This window comes from Brassica rapa, chromosome A02 (genome assembly GCF_000309985.2).
Source record: "Brassica rapa cultivar Chiifu-401-42 chromosome A02, CAAS_Brap_v3.01, whole genome shotgun sequence".
Lineage (NCBI taxonomy): Eukaryota > Viridiplantae > Streptophyta > Magnoliopsida > Brassicales > Brassicaceae > Brassica > Brassica rapa.
Window position 1 is genome coordinate 31,218,585 of NC_024796.2, and position 26,599 is coordinate 31,245,183.

Genomic DNA, 26,599 nt, shown 5'->3' on the forward strand with positions numbered 1-26,599 from the left:
GGCATTATTGTTCATGTCAGTGTTGACTGCAACACTTTTATAGACAAATTTCCTGAAAATATCAAAATATACAACAGAATTCAACCAAAGAACTACCACAGTCACTATGCAACACTGTTGCCTTCTCTTTTCTTTTTTTTTTCCTTAAAAGTAAAAAAATGACCATATATTTTGATTCTTCCTCTGTACTCTTTAAGAAACGATCTTTTATAATAACCTTCTCATATGCCTGAGGAAAGAAACCCAACACACAAGTAAAGAAAAGAAACTGTGCCCAGAGCAAAAAAATGAGACATCTCCTTTACATTTTCTTCTTCATTCCCATTCTTGGCTTTGCAGGTAGATATCACATAACTTTTTTGTTTTGTTTTTTGTTTCATGCAACTCAATAGCTATAATCTGTATGCATGCAGGAGCTGGTCAAGAATCAACACCCATTGAAGCTCTGAATCTCCTTCAACTTCTTCCTCAAACTACTGATCTTGAGCTAGCTGTTTCCGTGAGAGACAACAAAACCATTACGGAGATTTCATCAAGCATCATAAAGGCTGAAACTTGGCTTAAAACCCATGTCCTCTCTCGTTACCCTTCCACCAAAATCACCACCATTGTTATCTTTTCCCCTGACTCTTGCCAAACCACGCCCTTTGACCTGGTCCTCTCATCTTTGAAGAACCTACACCATTCTCTCACAAGATGGGGTCTTGAGAAGAAGATCAAAGTCTCCTCTGGCTTCTCTTACCAGTGCTTAAACAACCTAGAAACCTTTAAACCTACTCTCGCCTTCCTCAGATCCATAAACTCCACTTTCACCATAAACCCACCTCCAAACTTCCTCTACTCTCCTGATAACCATCTTGACATGCTTCGTTCCGTGGAGAAGTTGGGATCTTTGAGCTTCAACAGAGTGAACTTCTTAAACCCTGAACCAGAAGAAGCTGCGGTGGCGGCGATGGCATCAAGAAGAAATCTCAGATCTTTAGTCAATTTTAGCACAAAATTCACATTTAACTTCCCGACATTACCCTCTCCGTCGCCGGAAAACTCACCAGTTCACTCCTCCGTCGGATATCCATCTCCACAGCCTTCGCCGGAGCTCTCACCGCCGGAGCAATCTCCGATCTCATCTCCGCCGGAGCAATCTCCGATCTCATCTCCAGGACTCTCGCTTTCGCCGTGCATTCCACATCAGACTCCTTCGCCGCCGGCGAAAGAGAAGGGCGTGGAAGGGCTGTGGTGCGTGGCGAAACCGAGCGTGGCGGCGGAGACACTGCAGCAGTCGTTGGACTTTGCGTGCGGACAAGGAGGAGCCAACTGCGACGAGATTAAGCCTCGCGGGATATGTTTCTATCCGGACACGACAGTGGCTCATGCTTCTTATGCTTTCAACAGTTACTGGCAAAAGACTAAACGTAACGGAGGAAGTTGCTCTTTCGGTGGCACCGCCATGCTTATCACTACTGATCCAAGTAAGTGTTAAAAAAAAATATCAAATTTGAAATAACATTTTATTCAGGAGAGTTCATGGGTTTTGATTTTTGTTTTCGCAGGTTATCAGCATTGCAGGTTTGTTCTGAGTTGAGATTTGTCGGAAGTGGAAGACCGGTAATGATATCATGGAAACAGAGCTAGAAGACGGAAGATTTTCTCAATAATTGTTACTATTAGTTAAGAGTTAATTTCTCTTTAGTTTTCGTGGACTATCATTTTGGGTTAAATAATTGTGTTACGCTTAAAACCCAAAATCATTCAGGCTACTGGGTAGGCTTTGTTTTACTTAAAGAGAAAAAAATATTGACAAGAAAACTATCAGAGCCAAGTTTCGATCCTGGGACCTGTGGATTATGGGCCCACCACGCTTCCGCTGCGCCACTCTGATGTTGTTGTTATTCTTTTACTTACCTTTTATCTCACATTAGTACTTCATGCTTCATGAGTTCATTCGATAGGCTTTGTTGTCATCGAGTGCACTGGTTAAATGTTCTCATTTTGTAATTGCCAAAGTTTGCGAATATTCACAAGACTGTTTCTATATGTATACTGCGTCCACAATAAATTGTTGAAGAAATTTCTTAATTTTCTTCAGCAGAAACGACAGGTTCTAGATTCGTTGAAGCGTTTTGGCAGTTGAATTGACTGAGTAGGCTCTTATAAGCAACGACGACCCACTGCCCACTTCATAATGCAACAACAAGACTAAGACCCAGTACTCCTCTTTCGTCAACGAGGCCCAATGATTATTTTACACATTATTTAATTTAATTTTCTGGTTTTTAGTTTTAGCATATCATTGTATCTGGTTGAGGTTGGTGACTACTGCCTAGTGGGAAAGTTTGACACACACACACACACAATAACTCAGAATATGCCCCTCTTGAGAATATCGACCGTGTTTGTATCATTTCTACAAATAAAAAATGGAAAACTTGCAAGCAAGTTGTTGTTTTTTTCCTTTTCTAATAAGCCAATAAAATGTAGGATCAAGCAAACAGAGATATAGTGTATAATGAGAGAGTGATGCAACTAACTGTGGGCCTTAAGTCTCTCGTACCGACTTTTAACTATCCACCGAAAAGTCTCACCATTCCCCTTACGCCACGCGGGCCGCCAGAAGGATCCAGCCTTCTTTAACTAATGAGGGTGTGCCAGATGAGCAACGGCCTAATGCCACCACATCTCACGAAACGAGTAAAAAGATACTACACTCCAGAGTGGCAAAAGCTTATTCTTTCTCGATTTAAAATTTTAAATACAACTCCGGAGATATGGCACTCCCTTTAAAGAACAACTGTCTTGCTAATCTTATATTTTAATCATAGCTTTTACATTCCTAATCGTTTAATTAAATTTCAAACAAATAAGTGTAACGACCGGGAAACGGGTGAGAATCAACTTGAAAGTTTGAAAAGTTCCTAACCAATTGGTGAAAACTCCGTTTTATACGTATTATTACATTATTAGTTTATTATATAGAACTTGGAAGTGTTGGAATAGTAATCTTTTACACATACATTATACTATTCTTCTTAGATATTTTTTCTCAACAATTTGGCAATTTCTAACTAAAAACAATACATTGACTTGGTAAAATAAAAATCCTATAATATTCCAAAATTAATGACAACATATTATACTAAAATAAAGGAATTTAATGGATTGAAGAAAGCAAGAGCAGCACCACTTGATCACTCATAACCCACGTTCCCACATTCAATCCCAATTCTACAAGTTATATAAATATAAATCAGACCAACTCCTAAAACACAACACAACACAAACATAAGACGTGCTCACAATACATCACACACACACTTCACTTCACTCTTTCTTCTCCTTCTTAAACACCTCAAGATCACATCTCAAGATTTATATGGCTCTTGAGACTCTCAATTCTCCGACTTCAGCCACCGCCTCCGCTCGGCCTCTTCTCCGGTATCGCGAAGAAATGGAGCCGGAGAATCTCGAGCAATGGGCTAAAAGAAAACGCACCAAACGACAACGTTTTGATCAGAGTCGTCTGAATCAAGAAACGGCTCCTTCAGAAGAAGAGTATCTCGCTCTTTGTCTCCTCATGCTCGCTCGTGGCTCCGCCGTGCAATCTCCTCTCCCTCCGTCTTCGTCCTCCGACCACCGTGGTTACAAGTGTACGGTCTGCGGAAAGTCGTTTTCCTCTTACCAAGCCTTAGGTGGACACAAGACGAGTCACCGGAAACCGGCGAGCAACGTTAACGTTCCCATCAACCAAGAGCAGTCTAATAACAGTCATAGTAACAGCAACGGTGGTTCCGTCGCTATCAACGGTAACGGCGTTAGTCAAAGCGGGAAGATTCATACTTGCTCGATATGTTTCAAGTCGTTTTCGTCAGGTCAGGCTTTGGGTGGACACAAACGGTGTCACTATGACGCTGGTAATAACGGAAACGGTAACGGCAGTAGCAGCAACAGCGTGGAGGTCGTCGGTGGCAGTGACGGCAGCTATGTGGATGATGAAAGATCGTCAGAACAGAGCGCGACCGGCGACAACCGGGGGTTTGACTTGAATTTACCGGCTGATCAAGTCGCAGTTGTGATATCTTAACGTTGACTAGGCTCGTTATAAAAGTCAACTTTCAAGCGAGAGGAGTGGGGTTAGTGGACGGTGAAGTATTAACAGTCGTTTGTTTCCAGTTGCTTCAGCTTGACTGAGTTTGTAATGAAAGTGATTGGAGTGGACTTGCGCATTTGCATTTTTATTTTATTTTTAAGAAATGTTTATTTATTTGTTGTTGGATTTGTTTATAGATAGAGGAAACAATTGAGATATTGAAATAGTTTTTGTCAAAAGAGAAAATTTAAAAAGAATAGGGAAAATTGTTTTTTTAGAGCAAAAAAATGGTAACTATGTCTATTTATACTAATCTACACTACTTTATGTCCCATTAGACTATTTTTTTTCAAAATGGCAGTAATGCCCTTAAAATTGTAATTTTTTATTTCTTTTTCGTTTTTTTTTTTATTTTTTTGTTCCTTTTTCGTTTTTTTATTTTTTTTTTAAAAAAAATTGATTTTTTTTCAAAATATAAAAGTGAATATTCCCAAATATTTTGTTTCCATATTTTTAGGAACTGATTTCTTATCCGTAGAATACAACTAATATGTAGAAATCGGTTTCTACAGTTTTTTAGAATTATAGTAATGTTTAGATTTTGATTTCTACATGTTTTAGATTTATAGTAAATCTGTAGAAGTCGGTTTTTACGTGTTTTAGATTTATATTAATGTGTAGATTTTGATTTCTAAAGATTTTAGAACGATAGGTTAAGCGCGGAATGTGTATTCTAAATATTTTTAGAATACTCCTATTTACGTAGATCACGTATTCTAAACATTGTAGATTCAATGAAAAAAGTAGATTTTGTTTTCTACTTCGTAGAATGTCATTTCCACTTTATTTAGAACATAATATGAAATTTATAATTTTAACTTTTTTATAACTGGAAAAAATATCACTAAGTTCATATAGGTATTTTATCAAAAGTTACTATTTTTCCATTTTTTTTTTGTTTGTAAAACTATTTATTAAATTTATTTTCAAAAATATTAAAGGATATTATAGGAAAATATGACACAAAATATAAATTACTCTAAAGGGACATAGTTACCATTTTTTTGCTCTAAAAAAACAGTTTTCATACAGAGGTGTGGATGATTGGATCTTACACGTTATTATGTAGTGGACCGTTCTGTAATAGTTTACTGAATTTCTTATTTTTTTTTCGTAATCTGTACTTCATTTGCTTCCGCAAGCAAAGGAAAGCCACTTGAATTCTGTTACTCACAGCTCCTAGTGATCTGTTACTCCACATTAATTTATTTATTTAATAAGACAATTAATACATAATCATGGTTTCCTGTTATAAAATGATTTGTAGCGTTTCATAGATTTAAAGAGTTGGAACAACCCACAATACACTCTTTACAGCATGCAAGTGAACCTAGATCCTTCGGCTATGCAATATTACCACTTTATTTGAACCGTTTCCTTTGACCATGAGATTAAAATATTTGACATGTGAGGTAAATTGGCTTGATGCCAACCTGTTAACCTTCAACCTCAGAATTACTCGATTCAGAAAAATATACATCTAAATTTCAAAGACTATTAGATTGATGGTTGGTCTGAAATTACGGCCCATTCACAACCATAAACCTCCGTTTATGAAAAGTTAATTCGGAAAATCTTGTTATCTTCGTTACCCATAACCATAATAGTCATGAGATGAGACTCTGATGATTGCAGAATTACATGGCCCGACCTAATAAGAATATAAAAACTGCAGCCCACTAAGAAATGGACATATATATCAAAGCAGTGTTATGGTAGGCTGTTTATAGAAGTCTCCAACGACAGCGGTTCATCGCATTAGTTTTATGTCGCAACTATTTTATTTTAATACGTGGGAAAAAGAAAACGTTCAGTGCGTCACTCGTGACATCTTTGCATGCAGAGCCTCGCTTTAGCTGCGTGGAGAATGACAATAGAAGAAGACTTCTACTAGACTATTACAAAACTTCTTTTAAAATTATACAATCTTATAGGTAGGCCTCCGAAGCGAATTCGCTTTTTTCTTGCTAAGTAGCCTAACATTTTTTTTATCCCTTAGTTTTAGTCCTTTTAAATCGTTCTTACTAGATTAATTAACTATGCATCTCTCTTATCCCTTATATATTAAAGAAGAAGCATTGTAATAAATGCATTCACATTATAATTGACATGTGGCATCCTCACAATGATTTGATAATAAATATGTTAATGCATTCACACTATATTCATAAATGTGTTCACACTATGTACTTTACGTTTTTTTAAATATAACTCATATACATGGTTCCAATAAAACCCTGGATTTTTTGGTTCGAATAAAAATAAATAACGAATTAAAAGCCAAACTATATATATATATTATTTTTATTGTTTACAGATAAAATTGAACAAAATATTCATAAATTTTAATTCGATTCGTTATTGATATCTTGCATATTTACATTGTTTTATCCATTCATTCATAAACATTTTCATCATATAGATTAGGATTTAGACATGTTTAGGTTGCATTTTGCATACATATGTCTCTATCAGGTATTTGAGTACCACATCGAGTTTCTGGAGACATTTGGGTGCATTTGGAGCTCAAAAAGGAGTGTTTAGAGTGGTCATTGGGCGAGCAAGGCATGGAGCGACCAGTCCGGAGCGACACCACCAAGTCGCTCTGACCTCCCTATTGGAGCGACCTTACCAGAGCGACAGGGAGAAGTCGCTCGCGGTTTCATCACTCGGAGACGCGAGAACGAGCCCGGAGCGACCTCCCGGAGCGACACCACGAAGTCGCTCGCATCTCACGCCCCTCTCGGAGCGACCTCCCAAAGCGACACCCCGAGGTCGCTCGCGTCTCTATGGCGAGACGACACGAAGCGAAGCCTGGAGCGACCTCTCAGAGCGACCCACTGAGGTCGCTCCCGAAGGCCGGAGCGACTTGCCGGAGCGACATGCCGAGGTCGCTCCGCGCCTATTATCTGCTCGATTTCTATTTTACTTAAGGGCCTTTTGGTCATTTCATTATGCACGTTTTACATTTCTAAAACCTATGTTTTAAACATCTTTTGTAGCCACCAGTGGCAGATTATCTTTTATCTTTGATCTATTGAGAAAGACACAAGAACTCTCTTGAGAAGTTCATCTCTTGGGTTTTGATTTGTTATGTTCTTGTGTTCTTGTTGATTTCTTATCTATTTCTCTACATGATTAATCTGAAATCCAATATGGGTTTAAGAGGAATCATGGAGATTAGTGAGTAATCACCTTTTGAATTCATGGGTTAGGGAGATTAAGGGTGATTAGGTTAGAGCTAGGATGTTTTAGTGTAGATCATTCATATTTCCTTGCTAGTAGAGTAATCATAATGCATCTTCTGAGTTGGCCACTCAGTTGTTGATCTTAGGCATTTCTCACCCGAAAGGTGTTCGATGAAATGCCCGAGACAACTCTCCTAGGCTTTTAGTATACTTTGCCAAAGACATTTGTTGTTAAAGATGCTAAGATAGCTAATAGACTTGTTAGTAATGATTGCTTTCATATTATTCAACCAAAGACATTTGATGTTTGAGATATGTTAGCAAATGAGCATTCATCTAGACATAGAGCTTGCTTAGAATTGTGTCTAGGCTTAAGGTTGATAGTTTGATTGATCATTTGCCATCCTTAGTTCGATACTTGATCACCCAAGGTCTAATCCCTATGCCCATGAGTTCTCTTTTCCTTTAGTCAAGAAAGTATCATTCTGTTATTGCTTTCTAGTTTTAGTCATAGTTTAAAACCCATCTAAATCATTGGTTGCACTTAGATTAAGTGAGTACTTGCATTCTCAGTGCTTTGATATCCCTCAGAACTGGTTCGACAATCATTTATACTACAACATTTGTCTTAGGAGCCTTGAAAACTCCTAACATCAAATTGGCGCCGTTGCCAAATTCTGAGTAGATTTGAACATTGAGATTTAGTCACTTGCTTGAGACTAAGTCATTTTTATTTTCTTTTGTTACTGATTTCTTTCTTCACCTCCCTTTAATCTACAGGTGTATGAACTTGAGGAGCAGGGGTCCATCAAACCTAGTTCCAATAGCTGCAGACATCAGAGCTTTAGAGAGAGAGTGTGCTAGAAATAGAAGAGAAGAAGAGCAACAGGCTCACTTGCAGAGATTGAGTACTGATATGGGAGACATACCTCAAAACCAACAGCGAGCAGCTCGACCCATTGGCACTTACGACCGCCCCAACATTCATGGTCATAGATTGGGAATCCGAGCACCCGCTGTGGCAGCCAACAACTTTGAGATCAAATCAGGACTCCTCAACGTGATCGAGAACAACAAGTATCATGGCTTGGCTCTAGAGGATCCATTTGATCACTTGGACAGGTTCGACAGCTACTGTGGGTTGTCAAAAACCAATGGTGTGTCCGAAGATGCCTTAAAGCTCAAGCTATTCCCTTTCTCTTTGGGGGATAAGGCACGTCAGTGGGAGAAGTCTCTACCCAGCGACTCCATCACCACTTGGGATGACTGCAAGAAAGCATTCTTGGAGAAGTTCTTCTCTACTTCAAGAACTGCTAAGCTGAGAAACGAGATTTCCAGCTTTCAACAGAAGAACTTGGAAGGTTTCAGTGAAGCCTGGGAGAGATTCAAGGGCTACCAAGCTCAATGCCCACACCATGGTTTCTCTAAGGAGAGCTTGCTGAGCACATTCTACCGTGGTGCTCTCCTAAGTACAGAGCCAGACTGGATACAGCTAGCAATGGGTTCTTCTTGGGGAGAACTGAGGAGGATGCAGAGGAGCTGGTTGACAACATGGTAAAGAGTGATGCAGTCTACAGTGGAGACCACGACAGAAGCAGTAGAACTGAGGATAAGCAAACGAGGAAGGAGTTGAAAGCTCTACAGGATAAGATAGACATCCTCCTTGCTGAAAAAGCTACCCAAGAGCAGCTGCACTTTGTCGGCAACCCAAGCCAAGAGACACCAGCTTTGTCCATGAAGTTGAGGGTTTGGAAGGTCAGGAAGAGCTGTGTTTCATCAACAACAATGGTAGCTGGTACAAAAAGAACCCAACTTTCAGTACAACAACTACCAACAGAAGTCCTATTCCAACAACCAGCAGAGTGGTTATCAGCCTCGAACAACCAGCAAGGCAGCTATCAGCCTCAGCAAAACCCCTCGTCTGGTTCCTCTGCTCCTCAAGAGAGCAGCACTGATACCTTACTGAAGCAAATCTTGGAGTCTCAGACTAGAAGTGAGAAGCAAGTTGGTTATGAGTTGAAGAACCTTCATTCCAAGATTGATGGGAGCTACAATGAGCTCAACAACAAATTCTCACACCTTGCTTCTACAGTCAGGAATTTAGAGAATCAATTTGCTTCCATGAACACTCACCAGAATCGCCAGCAAGGATCTCTACCTGGAAAGTCTGACCAAAATCCCAAGGAGGCCAAAGCTATCACCCTTAGGAGTGGTAAGCAGTTACCTCCTAGAACCCTCACCAAGGATGCTGAGAAATTAGGTGAGGGGGTTGCCATCAACATAGATGATGAAGTGGTGATTGTTGATGAGAAGATCAATGACGAGATCTTGGAGAAGATAGTGGAAGCCAAAGGTAAAGGAAAGGTTGGAGAGGAGAAGAAGACAGTAAAGGATGGTGAAGTTGTTACTCCAGCAAGTGAAAGTTCTTTTGTTCCTCCTCCCTATGAACCCAAACTTCCATTCCCTGGTAGATTCAAGAAGCAGCTGCTAGAGAAGTACAAGGCTCTGTTTGAGAAGCAAATGAGTGAAGCTCAGGTTGCAATGCCCATCATCGATGCTTTCATGTTGATTCCTCAATACAGCAAGTTCCTGAAAGATGTTGTAGCTGCAAAGAAGAAGGAGATGGAAGGCATGATGATTCTTACCCATGAGTGCAATGCCATCATCCAGAGGCTTGATGTTCCAGAGAAATTAGAGGATCCAGGAAGCTTCACACTACCTTGTGCTCTTGGACCTATGGTATTTGAGAAAAGTCTCTGCGATTTGGGAGCTAGTGTCAGCTTGATGCCTTTGTCTGTTGCAAAGAAGCTTGGATTCACTCAGTACAAGAAGTGTAGACTCTCTCTGGTGTTAGCTGATCGTTCAGTGAAGTATCCTGTGGGCATCTTAGAGGACCTCCCTGTGAAGATTGGAAGGTATGAGATACCTACAGATTTTGTGGTGCTTGAGATGGGTGAGGAGGCTCAAGACCCATTGATTCTAGGAAGGCCATTCTTAGCTACAGCAGGAGCTATTGTTAATGTGAAGGAAGGCACGATTGATCTCCATTTGGGTAAAGAGAACATCCTCCACTTTGACATCAAGAGGAAAATGAGGAAACCAACTGTGTTCGGGCAAGCCTTCTACATTGAAGAGATGGGCACTCCTGCTGATGAGCACCTTGAAGAGTTACCACCTGAGGACGACGAAGAGGGAGCATCTCCCTCTACTCATTTCCCATAGAAGGTAACCCACCACACTCCCTTGTATATACCATTTTATTTTTGCATATTAGTCTTCTTTTCGGTATCTCTCTCTCTACTTGACAACACAGAGACTGTGTAACTCAAGTTTGGGGGAGGTACCAAGTATTTGATCATGTTTACTTTGATGTTGTTTCATTGAGTCATGCATTGCATACCTATTTGCATAAAAAAAAAAAAAAACCAATCATTTAGTTTGCATCATTTGCATTTTTTAGGAGAGTCTAGAGCATATAGGTTGCATTCACTTGCATTGGGAGCAATGATTTTAAATGCCTTGTAAAGAACACTACGTTTCACCTGAGTAGTTTTTGCACCTCTCAAAAAGACTTGTATGTTTCGAGCCTTGAAAACTCTTCCTGAAACTTGTTGATTGCTGAAACTCAGTCTTTGAAACCAACTACAACCTTATTTGAACTGAACGAACTTAATGCTTCTTGCTCATGGTCCCTTGTGTACTGAGTCATGGCTATACACACTTGAGTTGTCACATCTTTTATACCAATCTTTTTTGACAAACTCTAGTGGTAGACCACTCCCAAAACCTTTTCCTCCTTTTAAGCTTTCATTGTTTGATGAGTGAGGCCTTTTTCGGAAAGTCTTACATGTGCATAATGTTGAGAGTATCGGGAACGACAATGCTTGATCTTCATTCTTGCTAGATTGGACACTCTATTGTCTAGCTATAGGTGGGGGTGAGTGTTGTGATTATGATTTGGGAGAAATGAAAAAGGAAAAGAATAGACTCTTTGTGCTTAAGTGAATTGTTTTATTGGGACCAGTATAGAAGCCTCTAGCTCAAGTTTTGAAAAGTCTTGGCCCCCAGCCTAAAAAAAAAAAAAAAAAAAAGGAAAAAGAAAAACGAAAAAAAAAAGAGAAAAGAAAAAAAAAAAAAGAAAAAGAAAAGAAAAAGGGGGGCTAGCAAAGTTGTTAGGAGCTAAGAAATGTTTTGAGGTTGTGAAAAATCCCTTGTAGATTTCAAAGAGAAGGAGTTAAAGTTCTTAGGATCTTTTGGTGAGAGATGTGAGTAGGGTTTGACATTGGGAAATGATTGTGTGATTTGTATGTTTGGGAAAAGGGTAGAACAATGGAGATTGAGCATTGTATGCATGAGTTGATCCCTTTCTTAGATATATTATGTGCAATGTCAAGGCTACTTGTTTTGAGAGTAAACCACCTTAAAGATCATATGTTTTGAACCTCTTGAATCACTTGAATAAAAGCCTTCCCTTACCCAACCAAATGACTTGGACCAACTGACCATTTGCAAGAATTCACCTGATGTTTTGTGCTTAATGAATGTGAGAGTTGGTTGATTTGAATGTGTGGATGCTTGATGATGAGTGTAAGAACAAAAAGAGTTAAGATAGGCCTAGAGAAGCTAGAGTGTAATAAGAGAGTGTGCTAGTTGTGTTTCTTTTGGCTATGTGCTCCCTCCTTCAACCTCTCTCCCTATGAGTTCTAGAAAGTTCACTTGTGGACAAGTAAAAGAACAAGTTTGGGGGAGTTGATATCTTGCATATTTACATTGTTTTATCCATTCATTCATAAACATTTTCATCATATAGATTAGGATTTAGACATGTTTAGGTTGCATTTTGCATACATATGTCTCTATCAGGTATTTGAGTACCACATCGAGTTTCTGGAGACATTTGGGTGCATTTGGAGCTCAAAAAGGAGTGTTTAGAGTGGTCATTGGGCGAGCAAGGCATGGAGCGACCAGTCCGGAGCGACACCACCAAGTCGCTCTGACCTCCCTATTGGAGCGACCTTACCAGAGCGACAGGGAGAAGTCGCTCGCGGTTTCATCACTCGGAGACGCGAGAACGAGCCCGGAGCGACCTCCCGGAGCGACACCACGAAGTCGCTCGCATCTCACGCCCCTCTCGGAGCGACCTCCCAAAGCGACACCCCGAGGTCGCTCGCGTCTCTATGGCGAGACGACACGAAGCGAAGCCTGGAGCGACCTCTCAGAGCGACCCACTGAGGTCGCTCCCGAAGGCCGGAGCGACTTGCCGGAGCGACATGCCGAGGTCGCTCCGCGCCTATTATCTGCTCGATTTCTATTTTACTTAAGGGCCTTTTGGTCATTTCATTATGCACGTTTTACATTTCTAAAACCTATGTTTTAAACATCTTTTTGTAGCCACTAGTGGCAGATTATCTTTTATCTTTGATCTATTGAGAAAGACACAAGAACTCTCTTGAGAAGTTCATCTCTTGGGTTTTGATTTGTTATGTTCTTGTGTTCTTGTTGATTTCTTATCTATTTCTCTACATGATTAATCTGAAATCCAATATGGGTTTAAGAGGAATCATGGAGATTAGTGAGTAATCACCTTTTGAATTCATGGGTTAGGGAGATTAAGGGTGATTAGGTTAGAGCTAGGATGTTTTAGTGTAGATCATTCATATTTCCTTGCTAGTAGAGTAATCATAATGCATCTTCTGAGTTGGCCACTCAGTTGTTGATCTTTAGGCATTTCTCACCCGAAAGGTGTTCGATGAAATGCCCGAGACAACTCTCCTAGGCTTTTAGTATACTTTGCCAAAGACATTTGTTGTTAAAGATGCTAAGATAGCTAATAGACTTGTTAGTAATGATTACTTTCATATTATTCAACCAAAGACATTTGATGTTTGAGATATGTTAGCAAATGAGCATTCATCTAGACATAGAGCTTGCTTAGAATTGTGTCTAGGCTTAAGGTTGATAGTTTGATTGATCATTTGCCATCCTTAGTTCGATACTTGATCACCCAAGGTCTAATCCCTATACCCATGAGTTCTCTTTTCCTTTAGTCAAGAAAGTATCATTCTGTTATTGCTTTCTAGTTTTAGTCATAGTTTAAAACCCTTCTAAATCATTGGTTGCACTTAGATTAAGTGAGTACTTGCATTCTCAGTGCTTTGATATCCCTCAGAACTGGTTCGACAATCATTTATACTACAACATTTGTCTTAGGAGCCTTGAAAACTCCTAACATCAGTTATCCGTTTTGATTTGAACCAAAACATCTGGATATCCAAAACCCTACGAAACAAATCAAATACTAAAATATAATATCCAAAGAAGAAGCAAATCACAAATATCAATATTTTTAGGAACATATATCTGTTATATGCATATATATACATATATGTAAAGAATTATATATATATGTTATATATATTATACTTTATATCAGTTTTTAAATATTTTAATGAATTAAATTTATTATATTAGGTATTAGAATTTAAAAAGTTAAATAATGTTTTATTTTTGTAATAAAATATTATTATTAAATGTTTCAATTACTTTTTAAATTTTATTTTATTTACGGATCAAATCGGATATTCTTTAAAATTCTAAAATATTTCGAATATTCGAGTCACCGAATATCTAGGTGGCTAAAGATTGAATCGACACGAATGCTTCCAAATATCCAGATATTCGATCTGTGTCCACCCCTATTTACGGATACAATTTTATTTTATTTTATATGAAAAGATTGACTAATGTCAAGATCTTTTTATTTTAAATTAATTTTAATTTCATTTTTCATGTATTATTTTGAACAAAAATATCATTTAATATTAGTTAACTATATTTTTTATATGTTTCTCAACTATTTTTATACACTTTTTACATACACATACATGTGTACATTGATGTAAGCACTTTATAGCTAAGTATTCACCACAACTGAAATATCTAATTTTTTTAAAGTTGAAATACTTTTTCTTAATGATTCTTTCACTACCGACCAAATTGTAGTGAAATGATTTATCTTAATAATTTTCTTTTCTTTTTCTTAAACTATTATCTATTTAGAAACTATAATATGAAACTATTGGTTTGACATGACGACTATCTAAAATTCATAACATGAAAATAAACAAATAATATTAATTTTTGGTTTTTACCGGAGAAACCAAAAAATCAAAAATTTTAACCGAATTAACTAAAATGAATATTAATTTAAAATAATAGTTATATTTTAGAAGATTAAAAACAAAAAAAAAACTTAAAACCGAACCAATATCCATATTAGACAGATTTAATGTATTTTTATTAAAAATAACCAAACTAATAAATACATTCCGCGCAAGGCGCGGATTATTACCTAGTATTGCATTACATTGCATGTGATCTTCTTTTACATATACAAAAATGATTAGCCTTCCATAAAAAATAAGATTTCTAAAAAGCCTAAACCATGGTGAGATGTTATATTATTATTTCACCCACTCAGTAACCAGGTATGGAAGCCAATTATTGCCCTTTTGCAAATTTCATCGATTACTTACCTATGATTACCCTCGTCTACTATCCTACTATATAAAAGGGACTAAATCTCTACTTTCTAAGCCTTGCCACATGGGCAAAATATTGTAAACCAACCAAGATGCCATGTCATCCGGACTTGAGTTTGAGTTAAAAAAAATAAGCTATTTTCGGAGCCCATTCGACCCATTTCGAAACCCATTCCCGAGCCACTCTCTCATAAGCATAATCCCCTGTTTTAAACATCCTGAATTTTTTAAAACACTCATATCTTAGAAATAGTTTAGAAAATATCTTTATATAAATGTTTTTTTCTTGAATAATATTTAACTATAATTTTTTGTATCTTCTTAACTTTTATAATAAAAATATTGTTTTCAAATAGCAACAAAATATATATAAAAATTATCTTATTTTTAAATTTTTGATAATTTTATTATATTATTTTAGAATCAATTATTTGATATTAATATAACATATAAATTTTATATGATTAAAATAAAATTCGTTTTTAATTATATATAAAATTCATTAAGGGTATTGTTTTAATTAACACATTACCGAATCAGTTAGAAATTAATAATAAATCAATAACCTATCTAAAAGTCTAAAACCTAATAAAATATGAAAAATAAGAAAAACTAACTAAATTTTAATATAAAATAGAAATTTAATATTACTAAAATAAAATTTATTTTTTAATATATATATAATATTAATTAAGGGTATTTTTTTAATTAATAAATTAGTGACTTAGCTAAAAATAAATAATAAATCAATGATTTAGCTAAAATCTAATAAAAACATGACAAATAAGCAAATTTACTAAAATTATGGATAATATGAAATATGATTGATTCTTTAATACAAAATTAAAATAAGAGTTTTGTTAAATCAAACATAAGTTTGTCGTATCGGTGTTACAAAAAAAAACAATAATTAATAGTGTCGTAGGAATTATGTATTTTCCATTAGCGAATAAAATTGAAGCAGATTGTTGGAGGATATCTCAACGTATAGACGAGATTATGGAGATTGATATGGGAGTTGAAGTAACGGACACAACTGTTTCTCCGCAAAGAAACGCTCTTGCTAGTCATCCTGGATAAAATGAAAGAGACATATATGAACTTGGCTTTGTGTTAATGGATGGTGACTTTCCAATGCTGTTTGGAGCAAGGGCCAATATACACGCACCAAATCACCACTGCAAGCGGAAGCTGATGGTTTGCTATGGGCAATGCAAGTGATACTGAAGTTTGGACACAAAGAGATGATCTTTTAATCAACTGTGAACAACTGGTTATACTCATTCAAAAGGAGGAAGATTGGTCTGCTTTGGACTCGGAGCTAGACGAAATACAGGCTGTATCTAAATAATTTTCTGAACTTTCTGTTGCTTATATTCTTAGATCTTTAAAATTCTGTACGAATAGCCTAGCAAAAGGTGTCCGATCACGCGCATCTCGATCAGCTTTTGTAAACCCTTTTGCACCAAGTTGGCTAGCCCCACAAGTTAGCATGAGGGTGCCAAAAAAGAGAATAAAGTTGAAAGTGAAACTAAATATTCCAATGAACAAATTTATCAGAAGTTCATATTTATGTGGATGTCTATATGGGACAAACAATTTTTTTTTAGACAATTATAGAATGTAGTCACGAAAAATCAATCTTAAAATATATAATTAAAAAAAAAACCATTTAAACAAATCATCAAAATTTTCAATATTACAGCAAATAAGAATATAAAGATCAACTATATTCTCTTCATGTATAATGTGTTGTGGTAAGATTCAAAAAAATTAACTTACTTTACAGTAACGAAAAATTAGATTTTTAATTCCAAATTTACAGTAAAAACATAACATTTTATAAAACTAAACAATTGACATAATAGTATAAAAATATATAAAAAAAAATTAAAATACTATCCGCGCGTAGCGCGGCCAAGGACCTAGTGATAAAGAATGATTAGTGGATTCCTAACCCGTTGGGAAAAGGACTCGTAAAAATATTTTTTTTTAAATGAATGGCTGAGAGAAGACACGACTTTTTGCGGAGACATGGTGCCGCTCACACCCAGCATCTTGGAATCTTGACTACCCTCTCTCAAAGGGTAACTTCATAAAAACGTTATAAAACACACACAGATTATTAAAATGTAGTCTATTACTTTTTCTTTGGGGACAAAGAGCAGTAGTTAAATTTTCAAAAGATTATATAAAAATATGGTGTAAGGTTGAGAATCTTCTACGGCGGCGAGCCTCACGCACAAGGACGCTTGCCTTCCTAAGTTATATGTCTCTTAGCTCTTTATTATTCAATTTTTTTCTTTTAAATCCCAACTTGGGTTTTTAATATATACTATTTATGTCTATATATATGGTCATCTATCTTTGTTTCTGTGCAAACATCACTTTCTTGCTCCCAAAGCAAATCTTCTTCTTCTTCCTTGGAGATTCTCCAAGACATCAGCAACAAACTGGACAGACTCTGTCGGAAAGAGAATTAAAAGTTAGAAAAAAGTCACAAAACTCAGCAAAGAAACTAGTTAAATCTTGTCGGAAATAAAGAATGAGTTGCAATGGTTGCCGTGTGCTCCGAAAAGGTTGCAGCGAGAACTGCATCCTCAGGCCATGTATCCAATGGATAGAAACCGCCGACGCTCAGGGACACGCCACCGTCTTCGTCGCTAAATTCTTCGGCCGCGCCGGTCTAATGTCTTTCATCTCCGCCGTACCGGAACCTCAACGTCCCGGTAATTAACAGATCTCCAACGATATTACACTTTTTTCCTCAGGTTTTCTAATCTTTTTTTTGGCGCAGCTCTGTTTCAGTCTTTGTTATACGAAGCTTGTGGGAGAACAGTGAATCCAGTCAACGGAGCTATAGGAATGCTGTGGACGGGTAACTGGAATATCTGCCAAGCTGCGGTTGAGACGGTGCTTCGCGGCGGTTCTTTGAGACCCATCCCGGAGCTTCTCGCTCACGGCGGTGGATTCGCCGGCTTTCCATCGGAAGAAGGGTCTGAGATCTGCACGGGAATGCTGAACCTTAATGATGGTTCCAGCGACCGTAACATCTACCATCATTCTAGATTCTCAAGCTCAAGATCCAGATCTACGCTGGACTCTTCTGCCAAGAAGCGTAAGCGAGTTGATTCTTCCGAGCTCGATCTTTCACTAAACCCTAATTTATCCACTAAAACAACGCCTTCTCCCACACGGCAGCGATCAGGAACACCGTCCATGAACTCTGAGGAGTCAGTGGCGACCACGACGTCGTTTTGGGATGCCACTGCAACAGGTGAACGCTACGGTAACGGCGGAGGAGGAGAAACAAGACAGCTGCTTAACCTTTTTGTTTAAGGAAACTTTCTCTGCTTTAATTAGGGTTTAAAAATGTAATTTTACACATTGTCTTTCCCTCTTTTCGTGGATACAAAAATATTTGGACCGACGAGTTAGCTATGCAGTTTTGTTCTCTCGGTTGATATTTAGTATTAAGAGTATTTGCATCCTATAGTATTAATTAACCAATGTTATCTTTTTTTGAGTGAAAAAAAATGATAATCCATCTCTATTTTCACACTTCATGACACGATAACTGTTAGATTCGGGTTTATTATGGGCTTCCAACTTAAAGCTAATTGGCAATTAGTGGATTGACCCTAACCTTTTATATATTACTTAATGTCCCATTGATTTTCCAATGTGGGATACATATCCCTTAATACCCCTCCTCGAGATGATGGCTCTTATCGGCCAGAAATCTCGGAACTTTAAGACAGTTATACTCGGTCGAGCGAGTCAATTACGACCTATATACCCGGTCGGGTAGGGTTAATATTAATTAGGGGTTTAACTTATTAGGATCTGGGCTCTGATACCATGTTAGATTCGGGTTTATTATGGGCTTCCAACTCAAAACCAATTGGCAATTAGTGGATTGACCCTAACCCTTTATATACTCCCTCTGTTTTTTAAAGATGGATGTTCTAGGAAAATATTTTGTTTCCAAAAGATGTATTTTTTTTATGTTTTCAAAGCATATTTTGTCAACTAATAATGAAAAATTGTGTGTTTCAAAAATATTAATTACATTTCTTTTAATCCTATTGGTTTAAAAATATAAGAAATATAAAGTTACAAAAAACTATACATTAATAACTAAGTTTTAATATGGTTTCTTAATAAGTGTGAAAATCCTAGAACATTCATCTTTAAAAAACAGAGGGAGTATTACTTAATGTCTCATTGATTTTCCAATGTGGGATAAATATCCCTTAATAAAACAACATATTGATCATTCGTTTGGAGTTGTTGTATATATATAGAATAAACTCGAGCTAATTACTACTTTTCACCAGTTGTTCATCATCTTTCCCAATATTTTTCAGTTTTAAACTAGTAGTTATCATTATATCTTTCCCAATATTTTTCAGTTTTAAACTAGTAGTTATCATTATTCACTGATCAACATAATGCTGCTGCGCATATGTGCATATGTGATATGTCATGTTTGATTCGTTGGATATTTAATGTTTACCAAAAAATTGACATGTAAAATACTGATGTATATACTACATCGCAAGTTAAATTCTGTAAAAAAAATAAAAATCTCAAACAATATATTTAGTAGAGGCTCCTAGCACATTAAATAAACTAAATTTTTTTTTTTTCGAAAAAGAAAGATCGAAACAAATAAAATAGTTGTGTCGTACATATACTCATATTAAAATAATAAAGATGGATATGCAATATCTAAGCATGTGGTTGGACCAAATGGTTGGAGAGGAGTAGAGGAGGCACACATGACTCAGAGCCCTTTGTTTTAGAGGGGGCTTTTGGACGACGCAAAGAGCCATTTTCTTCCTCCACCCATGGAATACTTAAAACACACACTCCTTTTTTCTCTATCTTCATATTATTATTCGCTTATAACTTTGTTAATGTTATCTCACAAAAACATTATTACAATCACTTCTTTTGTTATATTGAACTCCTTCTTATTTGATATTTATATATTATACAAAACTTATACATTTGTTTTATAAAAAGTAAACTGATAAAATGATATCCTGATCTATGCCCCATAAAAAATTGCCAACCATCCCAATGGCAATCAAAAGGCAGTGATGGTCTATGTCATCTTTACTGGCTTTTTCTGACTACTATGACTTTTAGTATAATTTTAATCAGTTTCTCCTAATCACGGTTTCTCATTGCCTACACATCCACAGGCTTTTTTTAATGAACCAGAATTTTAAATGCAAAATAAAAATGTCAATGAAATAAGAAAAAAACAGTCACATTCTAGCTAGCTCGAATTTTCAAGGAATTAATAGGCTTTGTTCATTCTATCATTTATTTCATTTTGTTTTCAGTTCTTATCAATACGATACGAGATATTGTTGTCGTCAATAGATTAGCTCAATGTTGTTGTCACTTCGTCCCTGATCCCAGGATTTATCTCCACCGATATTGGGGAACGTCAGGGATGGTCCCACACTCCCATGTCATCATCCAGCTGCTCCGTCCATTCCACCTATATAGCCAAAGATGATATGATCAACGACTTGTCTCCTCAAGATACAAATTGAAGTCAGATAAATAATGTTAAGAAACGGATAGAATGACTCGTGCTGGATGTAAAAAGCCGTAGTTGTAATTGGACCTGGTAGGGCACATTATGTCCTTTTCCTTTACCTTACGCCTCCGAGCCCACTTGCTGACTTAAATTACATTTAGCTTTATATGGTTCAATGTTATCATATCTACTTATCAGAATAAATAAGCGATCCATCGTCGTGGGAGAGTCCAAGAGACATATGCCCCTTCAACAATTTTATTGGTCGTACCCTTAAAATTCATCTCCTAATCCACGCACTTTGTATTGTCTACGGTATTACGTCATCCACTATAAATACTTTTAACAAAGAGAAATTAAATTAATATTTGATTATATCTCTTGTTTGTTGATTCCCTTCCACACATGTCGGATCTTACTTACGTAATTAGTAATATACGTTTTTAAGGTTTATAATTTCATTGACTTCAGAGTATTGGTCCAACTCAAACGGAGGTATAGTAAGGATTGTAATGCAAGCAAATGAAAGAGTCAAAATGTCGATACTTGGGGAAGATTGGGCTGCAAAGCTTGAGACGTTCCGGTTAGCTACACCGATTTGCATGCAGGTTTTCAGACAAGATAACTCTGTAACTATATACAGTATAACTTCTTTAAATTAATACTCTATAAATTAATATACACTAAAAATCTCTATAAATTAATATAATTTTATAGTTTTAAATTGAGTTTTTTGTTCAATTAGTATATCCATAAATTAATATCTCTATAAATTAATAAAAAAATATAATATTTGTGTAATCCCAATATTATTAATTTATAGAGGTTTCACTGTATATCTGATTCTTTAATTACAGAGTTTGTGTTGAACAACATCTTTAGATTTTGTGTTTAAATATGTCTTGGGATTTAATTATTGTGCTGATTTTGGATGCTTAGGTTTTGATTTGTTAAACAACTTCCATAGAAGAAATAAGGTAATTAATATTGAAGCCAAAAGAAATAAAACAAGGATATATATAATAATTGTTATGTTTGTGAATAATACAAGAAGCAAAAATAAACAGAAAACAAAAAAATCGTAATCGGTCAAGAATCAAAATGCTGTAAGAAAAAAACTCAAAAACAGAATTTCAAATTTTCTGTATTCCCTCTTAGTTAAACGCTCCACAGTCACGACGAATGTTACCATTGTGTCCAGTTTTAACGCCAACGCGGCCAAGCTTGGTCATAGCTTTAACAAAGGCGGCGTTGAAAGCAGCTGAGTTCTTGGCCCAAGAGTCAACGGTGGGCCTAGAGCGACGATTGGTGTAGAGAACTTGGTCGGAAGTGAAGAGTCCTTTGCCTTGTTGGAGATTCCTGAAGTAAATGTTGTCTAACTTCTTTGGAGTGATTGGGTCAATGTTAATAGCGATTCTTGGGTCAACGTTCTTGGGACAAGCCAATCGAAGGTCCTTAGCGTAGCCTTTATTTAGAGTTGGATCAATGATATGTGTGCGGTTGAAGTTGTAGATTCTGTTGAATACTTTGCTACAATGGGCGAATCCGAGGGTGTGAGCCGCTGCATGGAGAAGTTTGAAAAGGTTTAAATTAAATGTATTTTGATGATCTAAATAATGTTTTTTAATTTGTTAGGAATCTCACTTTTCACTTTAAGAAGTAGTGAAATATATCAATATTTAATGTTAATATTATTACCTGAAAGAGCGATCATATCCTCTTGAGTAAGTTTGTTTTTGGCAAAGAGCTTGTTGAGTTTGTCAACGTTATCATTTGGTCCTGGCAAGTTTCCGTGGACGCTGGCAGCTGTAGACTCCAAACCGTCACGCCTTCCGAGTTCCACCGGGTACGACGGTCCTTCAGCCTAAATCACATCCAAAAAGCTACTTTTTATATATCGTGTACACTTGTGCATTTTGTTGGTTATAATTAAGGAGAATGTTTTGTCTATAGTTTCTTTAAGATTGATAAATGACTTTATATAACTCACCGCGACAACCACATCGCGGGTGGCTAGGGCAAGGATATCAGCACAAGAAACTTTGTTTCTACAGCTTGGGATTGCGTCAAGAGCTTTCTTGGCTTTGATCACAACATCAAATCCGTCTCCGGCCAAAGACACGTTGTCTGGATGATCCTTCTCGGCCTTGTTGTTAGGCGTTGATTGAATCATGACCGACGCATCACATCCCTATATATAACAAGCAACATGTAAGTAAGTAAGTAACCCATATTATAGAATGCAAATAAAGAAAAGCTATCAAAAGTTTTGAGCATTACGTTAACGAAGCAATCGTGGAAGAAGAGACGGAGAGTAGCTGGGATAGTAACGAATGTCTCTTTGACTTTTTGTTGGACAATTTTCCTCACAATAGCTTCAACATTAGGACATGACTTTCCGTAGAAATTGTGTTGAGCTGAGCAGTGGTTGTGTCCGGAAACACAGAGATGGTAAGGCAAAGAGCCATGGCGAGAACCAGACCTAAACGCGCCATTTCGTCTGGGGTTTATCATATTTCTTCTTCGATTGTAGTTTGTATGGTTTCTAGGCTTGGTGGTCGTGAATCTGAACAAGCTGAAGGTCTGTTTCGACGGGTCTCTTCTCGTCGCTGTTGTAGCGGTGCGGGGAATGCTTTGGTGGAGTCCGTGAGTGTCTTCGACGCTGTGGTTTCTACTAGATCCGAGCTTTTGAGTCCTTTAGGTTCAGAGAAGCAAAAGGTTCAGTATCTGGAGTGGCCTTTACGGTGGTCTTGGGTGGTTTGGTCGTAGTCCGTCACCGGTGAAGATCAAAGGATTATGTTCACCTGGAGGGAGTTATCCTGTTTGCGGCCTCCAATTGTCGTAAGTTCTTATCGGTATTACGTTCTGGCTAGGAGTGTGGAGGAGTCGTTTTTGTGATGAGAAAAGATTCTTAATCATGTCCATTTTTATTATTGTTGTCAACCATGTCCATCTTTACGTAGTTGTACAGTTTTGCTAGGTTAAACTCATATATGTCCATGGATCAAATCAATCGAACCTTGCAAAAGTTCAAAATTGTAATTTTTTTTTATTATGAAATTGTAATCATCTCAAAACGAGAATTGAAGAAGTCTTACCTTTCTTGGCAAGCCAAATCCAGTGCCTCCCTCCAGGCAAGATGGGAGCTGAAGATTCAATCATATGGCTCCCATTGCCCTCAGGAGTCTACTCAACAAGATCGGGGTATAACTCTGCTGTACACGGCCTCTAGAACAGACAAGACACGCAAACCCGGGGTACTTCAATTGGTTGGGAGATGTATGGAGGGGATCTTTCTCTCCCAAAATGAAGATGTTCTTGTGGTCAATCATACAGAATGCTCTCCCCTTAGGGGAAAACCTGCAAAAACGTGGACTAGGATCAGACTTCAACTGCATAAGATGCCAAGAAAAGGAAACAAAAGAGCATATTTTCTTCAAATGCCAGTATGCGAGAGAGGTATGGAAACAAATACCACTGGCTAAAGGTCCACATATATTGGATGACGACAGTTTCGAGAAAGCAATTACAAAGTTCCGTCAAGCGATCTGTCTTCCTCCGACAGGAATCAGAGGCAGTGTACTATCCTGGATCTGCTGGGCAATATGGAACTCAAGAAACACGCTGGTCTTTGAAAAGAAAAGCTATACCTCTGAGGAGACAGCGACAAAAGGAGTAGCATCAGCACAAGAATGGAATCTAGCGCAGCAAAAAATCGAACTTCATACCTCCTTGTTGCAGAAGGAGAGGGAAACGACATCATCTAATAGAAGGCAACAAAATGGGGAAGCGGTTATCTGCCACACAGACGCGTCTTGGGAGAAAGAGAGAAAGAGAGCAGGACTAGCTTGGATGTTCTCAGGCTCACCCCCCCTATCGTACTGGAAGAAACCCGTGTAGAGGAGTTTGTTGGATCACCACTAGTGGCAGAAGCCATGGCGGTTCGAGCGGCTCTATCGAAGGCTCTGGAGCTCGAGATCTCCGATCTTAGAATCCACACCGACTGTTTAACGCTCCTTGGAGCAATCACCTACAATATATATTCTTACATGCATGCATGCATGTCGGTGTTTGTATATATCCTTTTTAACCTCAAAGCACACAAAGACACGCATGTGTGAAAACACACACACATACACATAACACATTCATGTGTATAAACAGGAAACTACAACATCTTAGTCCTTTCTAAAGCATCATAGAGTCTTTTTAAATATTATGTCAAAATAATATGAAATGGAAAATTTAAAGGAATTTTTTTAGAAAATCAAAGCTAATAAACAAATTAAAGGGAGTCTTCTTAAATGTTATGTCAAAATAATATGAAATAGAAAATTTAAAGGAACTTTTTTAGAAAATCAAAGCTAATAAACAAATTAAAGGGAGTCGTCGAAATAAGCGCATGATCGTAGCATAGGAGGGACAAGATGATGCAGCGGCATCATCACCTTCAGCAGCAACTTGAATATTCAAATTCATTTGTCTTATGATTTCGGTTTTTACAATATTCCTTTTATTATTCGTTTTGGGCTTTTATAATTAGTATGACGGTTTATAATATCCTTATCCTTATGGGATTTGTCCAAACGGATGGATATATAAACAGAGCTTTATGTTTCTTGTTAGACACGTTTTGATTTATAAAGAAGAGCTTTGCTTTTATCCCTTGTTCGATTCGATTCTATTCATCAAACATGAAGTTGGTCTCAAGAAGCTATCGCAAGAAACTCTTGATCGATCCAAGAACAGGTCTCGAACGCTAAATTCTTAGATCGACCGTTCACCCATTCGTACGCTGCGCCAGGTTGGTATCAGAGCTCTGCTACGCTCCGAATCCTTCTCAACCCGCTACAATGGTTCGTAAGACTCGTGCTCAGCAATACGCTGATGACGATGACACCCCTGCTACTCAACAATCCATTCACGATCTCCAGGCACAAGTAACGGCTCTGATAACTGCTGTTGCTAACCTAACAGCACAACAAACCGCCCCTGCCGTACGACGTGACCGTCGTGATCGCAACGACCAAGTCTCTATCCATAACGACTCGGATAACGACGCCGACGACAATCCGTTTGCTCCTCTCCGCCAGAACGCACGCCGCCGCGGGGATAATGATAACGACTCAAGTTCAGACGACAACAAAGATGAACCTTCGTGGAAATCATCCTTTAAACTTGAAATACCCCTGTTCCATGGTTCAACGATTGCAGAAGATTTACTCGACTGGTTTGTAACTGTTGAGGAAATACTGGAATTCAAAAATATACCACGGGATCAATGTGTTCCACTTATTGCAATCCGATTCCGTGATAGGGCTGCCGCATGGTGGTCTCAAAACAAGACTACACGAGCTCGCACCGGGAAAACGAAGATTCACACTTGGGATAAGTTTAAGCGCGAGATGCAAAAATTTTTTTTGCCATATAACTATGAGCAATTAATGTTTCAGAAGTTCCAAAACCTACGGCAAGGCACACGTTCCGTCGATGACTATGCCACGGACTTCTTTAAGATGATCAACCGTGTGGAACTTCGAGACTCTGAGTCACAGTTGGTTATGAGGTTTATCGGAGGCTTACGCCAACAGATTCAATACACATTAAACTTATTCAGACCGCAAACAATCTCTGAAGCTCATCAACAAGCACTCACAGTAGAGGCACAAACCCGTACGGGGTTCTCTGCTTAGGGTTCCAACCGACAAACTCGTTCGCCGTCAACAGCCCCTGCATCTTCATCCACACCTAGCGAGACAGCAACACCAAAAACAGACACGGCTATTGTGCCTGTTGACGCTCAACGACAGACACGGCCAGGAGGGTTCCGCTGCTACACTTGTGGCGAAACCGGACATCGCCAATCAGCTTGTCCAAATAGAGCTCGCCGTGGACTTCTTCTCGACGAACAACCAGACGAGGACAATATGCCCATCTACGATGAGGAAGAAGATGTGGAAGAACTCGCTGCCGATACGGGAACCTCATTGATGCTTCGCCGGTCATGTTTGGCTCCTCACGGTTCTCCTCGAAACCCACAACGAAACAACCTGTTTCATTCAAAGTGCACCATCAACGGCAAAGTATGCAACTTTATTATTGATTCCGGAAGCTCTGAGAATGTAATCTCCGCTGATGCAGTCAAGAAGCTCTCTCTTCCCGACGA

General features: G+C 37.8%; 5 protein-coding genes and 2 non-coding genes across 8 annotated transcripts; 4 read left to right on the plus strand and 3 right to left on the minus strand.

Annotated features, from left to right (window-relative positions):
* The first annotated feature begins 27 nt into the window (after positions 1–27).
* Positions 28–2,032, plus strand: LOC103855325 (glucan endo-1,3-beta-glucosidase 12). 2 transcript variants are annotated; one of them, XM_009132292.3, is made up of 3 exons: positions 28–339; positions 414–1,469; positions 1,551–2,032. In XM_009132292.3, the coding sequence occupies exons 1-3, from the start codon at positions 288–290 to the stop codon at positions 1,580–1,582; spliced, it is 1,140 nt and encodes a 379-aa protein (XP_009130540.1). In that variant the 5' UTR covers positions 28–287; the 3' UTR covers positions 1,583–2,032. The 2 variants fall into 2 exon arrangements, with proteins under 2 accessions (XP_009130540.1, XP_009130541.1); XM_009132293.3 differs by having other exon boundaries at positions 417–1,469.
* Positions 1,808–1,879, minus strand: TRNAM-CAU. The gene has a single exon. It is a non-coding gene; the product is annotated as a tRNA-Met (tRNA).
* Positions 2,033–2,323: 291 nt separating the features above from the next.
* On the plus strand, positions 2,324–4,529 carry BR42 (zinc finger protein AZF1). The gene has a single exon (XM_009132294.3). It carries the CDS (start codon positions 3,371–3,373, stop codon positions 4,076–4,078), a length of 708 nt encoding a protein of 235 aa, XP_009130542.1. The 5' UTR covers positions 2,324–3,370; the 3' UTR covers positions 4,079–4,529.
* Positions 4,530–8,647: 4,118 nt separating this feature from the next.
* Positions 8,648–8,754, minus strand: LOC117132219. Its single transcript, XR_004455779.1, has one exon. It is a non-coding gene; the product is annotated as a small nucleolar RNA R71 (small nucleolar RNA).
* Positions 8,755–16,938: 8,184 nt separating this feature from the next.
* Positions 16,939–18,432, plus strand: LOC103855327 (LOB domain-containing protein 37). The gene is made up of 2 exons (XM_009132296.3): positions 16,939–17,602; positions 17,671–18,432. Exons 1-2 carry the CDS (start codon positions 17,419–17,421, stop codon positions 18,210–18,212), a joined length of 726 nt encoding a protein of 241 aa, XP_009130544.1. The 5' UTR covers positions 16,939–17,418; the 3' UTR covers positions 18,213–18,432.
* A 2,813-nt stretch (positions 18,433–21,245) lies between these two features.
* LOC103855328 (peroxidase 73) lies at positions 21,246–22,939 on the minus strand. The gene is given in 5 exon segments (XM_009132297.2): positions 21,246–21,994; positions 22,132–22,297; positions 22,424–22,624; positions 22,714–22,844; positions 22,847–22,939. Coding segments are annotated over 5 exon segments (987 nt in total). The 5' UTR covers positions 22,929–22,939; the 3' UTR covers positions 21,246–21,587.
* A 633-nt stretch (positions 22,940–23,572) lies between these two features.
* On the plus strand, positions 23,573–24,333 carry LOC103855383. The gene is made up of 2 exons (XM_009132358.2): positions 23,573–23,650; positions 23,770–24,333. The coding sequence occupies exons 1-2, from the start codon at positions 23,573–23,575 to the stop codon at positions 24,331–24,333; spliced, it is 642 nt and encodes a 213-aa protein (XP_009130606.2).
* Positions 24,334–26,599: the final 2,266 nt, after the last annotated feature.

What these genes read in the sequence shown, in the direction of transcription:
- LOC103855325 (XM_009132292.3), top strand. Translation starts at nt 288, where the DNA reads ATGAGACATCTCCTTTACATTTTCTTCTTCATTCCCATTCTTGGCTTT. An exon ending in TCCCATTCTTGGCTTTGCAG is followed by an intron (nt 340 to 413) that starts GTAGATATCACA and finishes GTATGCATGCAG; the next exon opens with GAGCTGGTCAAGAATCAACA. An exon ending in GCTTATCACTACTGATCCAA is followed by an intron (nt 1,470 to 1,550) that starts GTAAGTGTTAAA and finishes TTGTTTTCGCAG; the next exon opens with GTTATCAGCATTGCAGGTTT.
- BR42 (XM_009132294.3), top strand. Translation starts at nt 3,371, where the DNA reads ATGGCTCTTGAGACTCTCAATTCTCCGACTTCAGCCACCGCCTCCGCT.
- LOC103855327 (XM_009132296.3), top strand. Translation starts at nt 17,419, where the DNA reads ATGAGTTGCAATGGTTGCCGTGTGCTCCGAAAAGGTTGCAGCGAGAAC. An exon ending in ACCGGAACCTCAACGTCCCG is followed by an intron (nt 17,603 to 17,670) that starts GTAATTAACAGA and finishes TTTTTGGCGCAG; the next exon opens with CTCTGTTTCAGTCTTTGTTA.
- LOC103855383 (XM_009132358.2), top strand. Translation starts at nt 23,573, where the DNA reads ATGGGAGCTGAAGATTCAATCATATGGCTCCCATTGCCCTCAGGAGTC. An exon ending in GATCGGGGTATAACTCTGCT is followed by an intron (nt 23,651 to 23,769) that starts GTACACGGCCTC and finishes TCAATCATACAG; the next exon opens with AATGCTCTCCCCTTAGGGGA.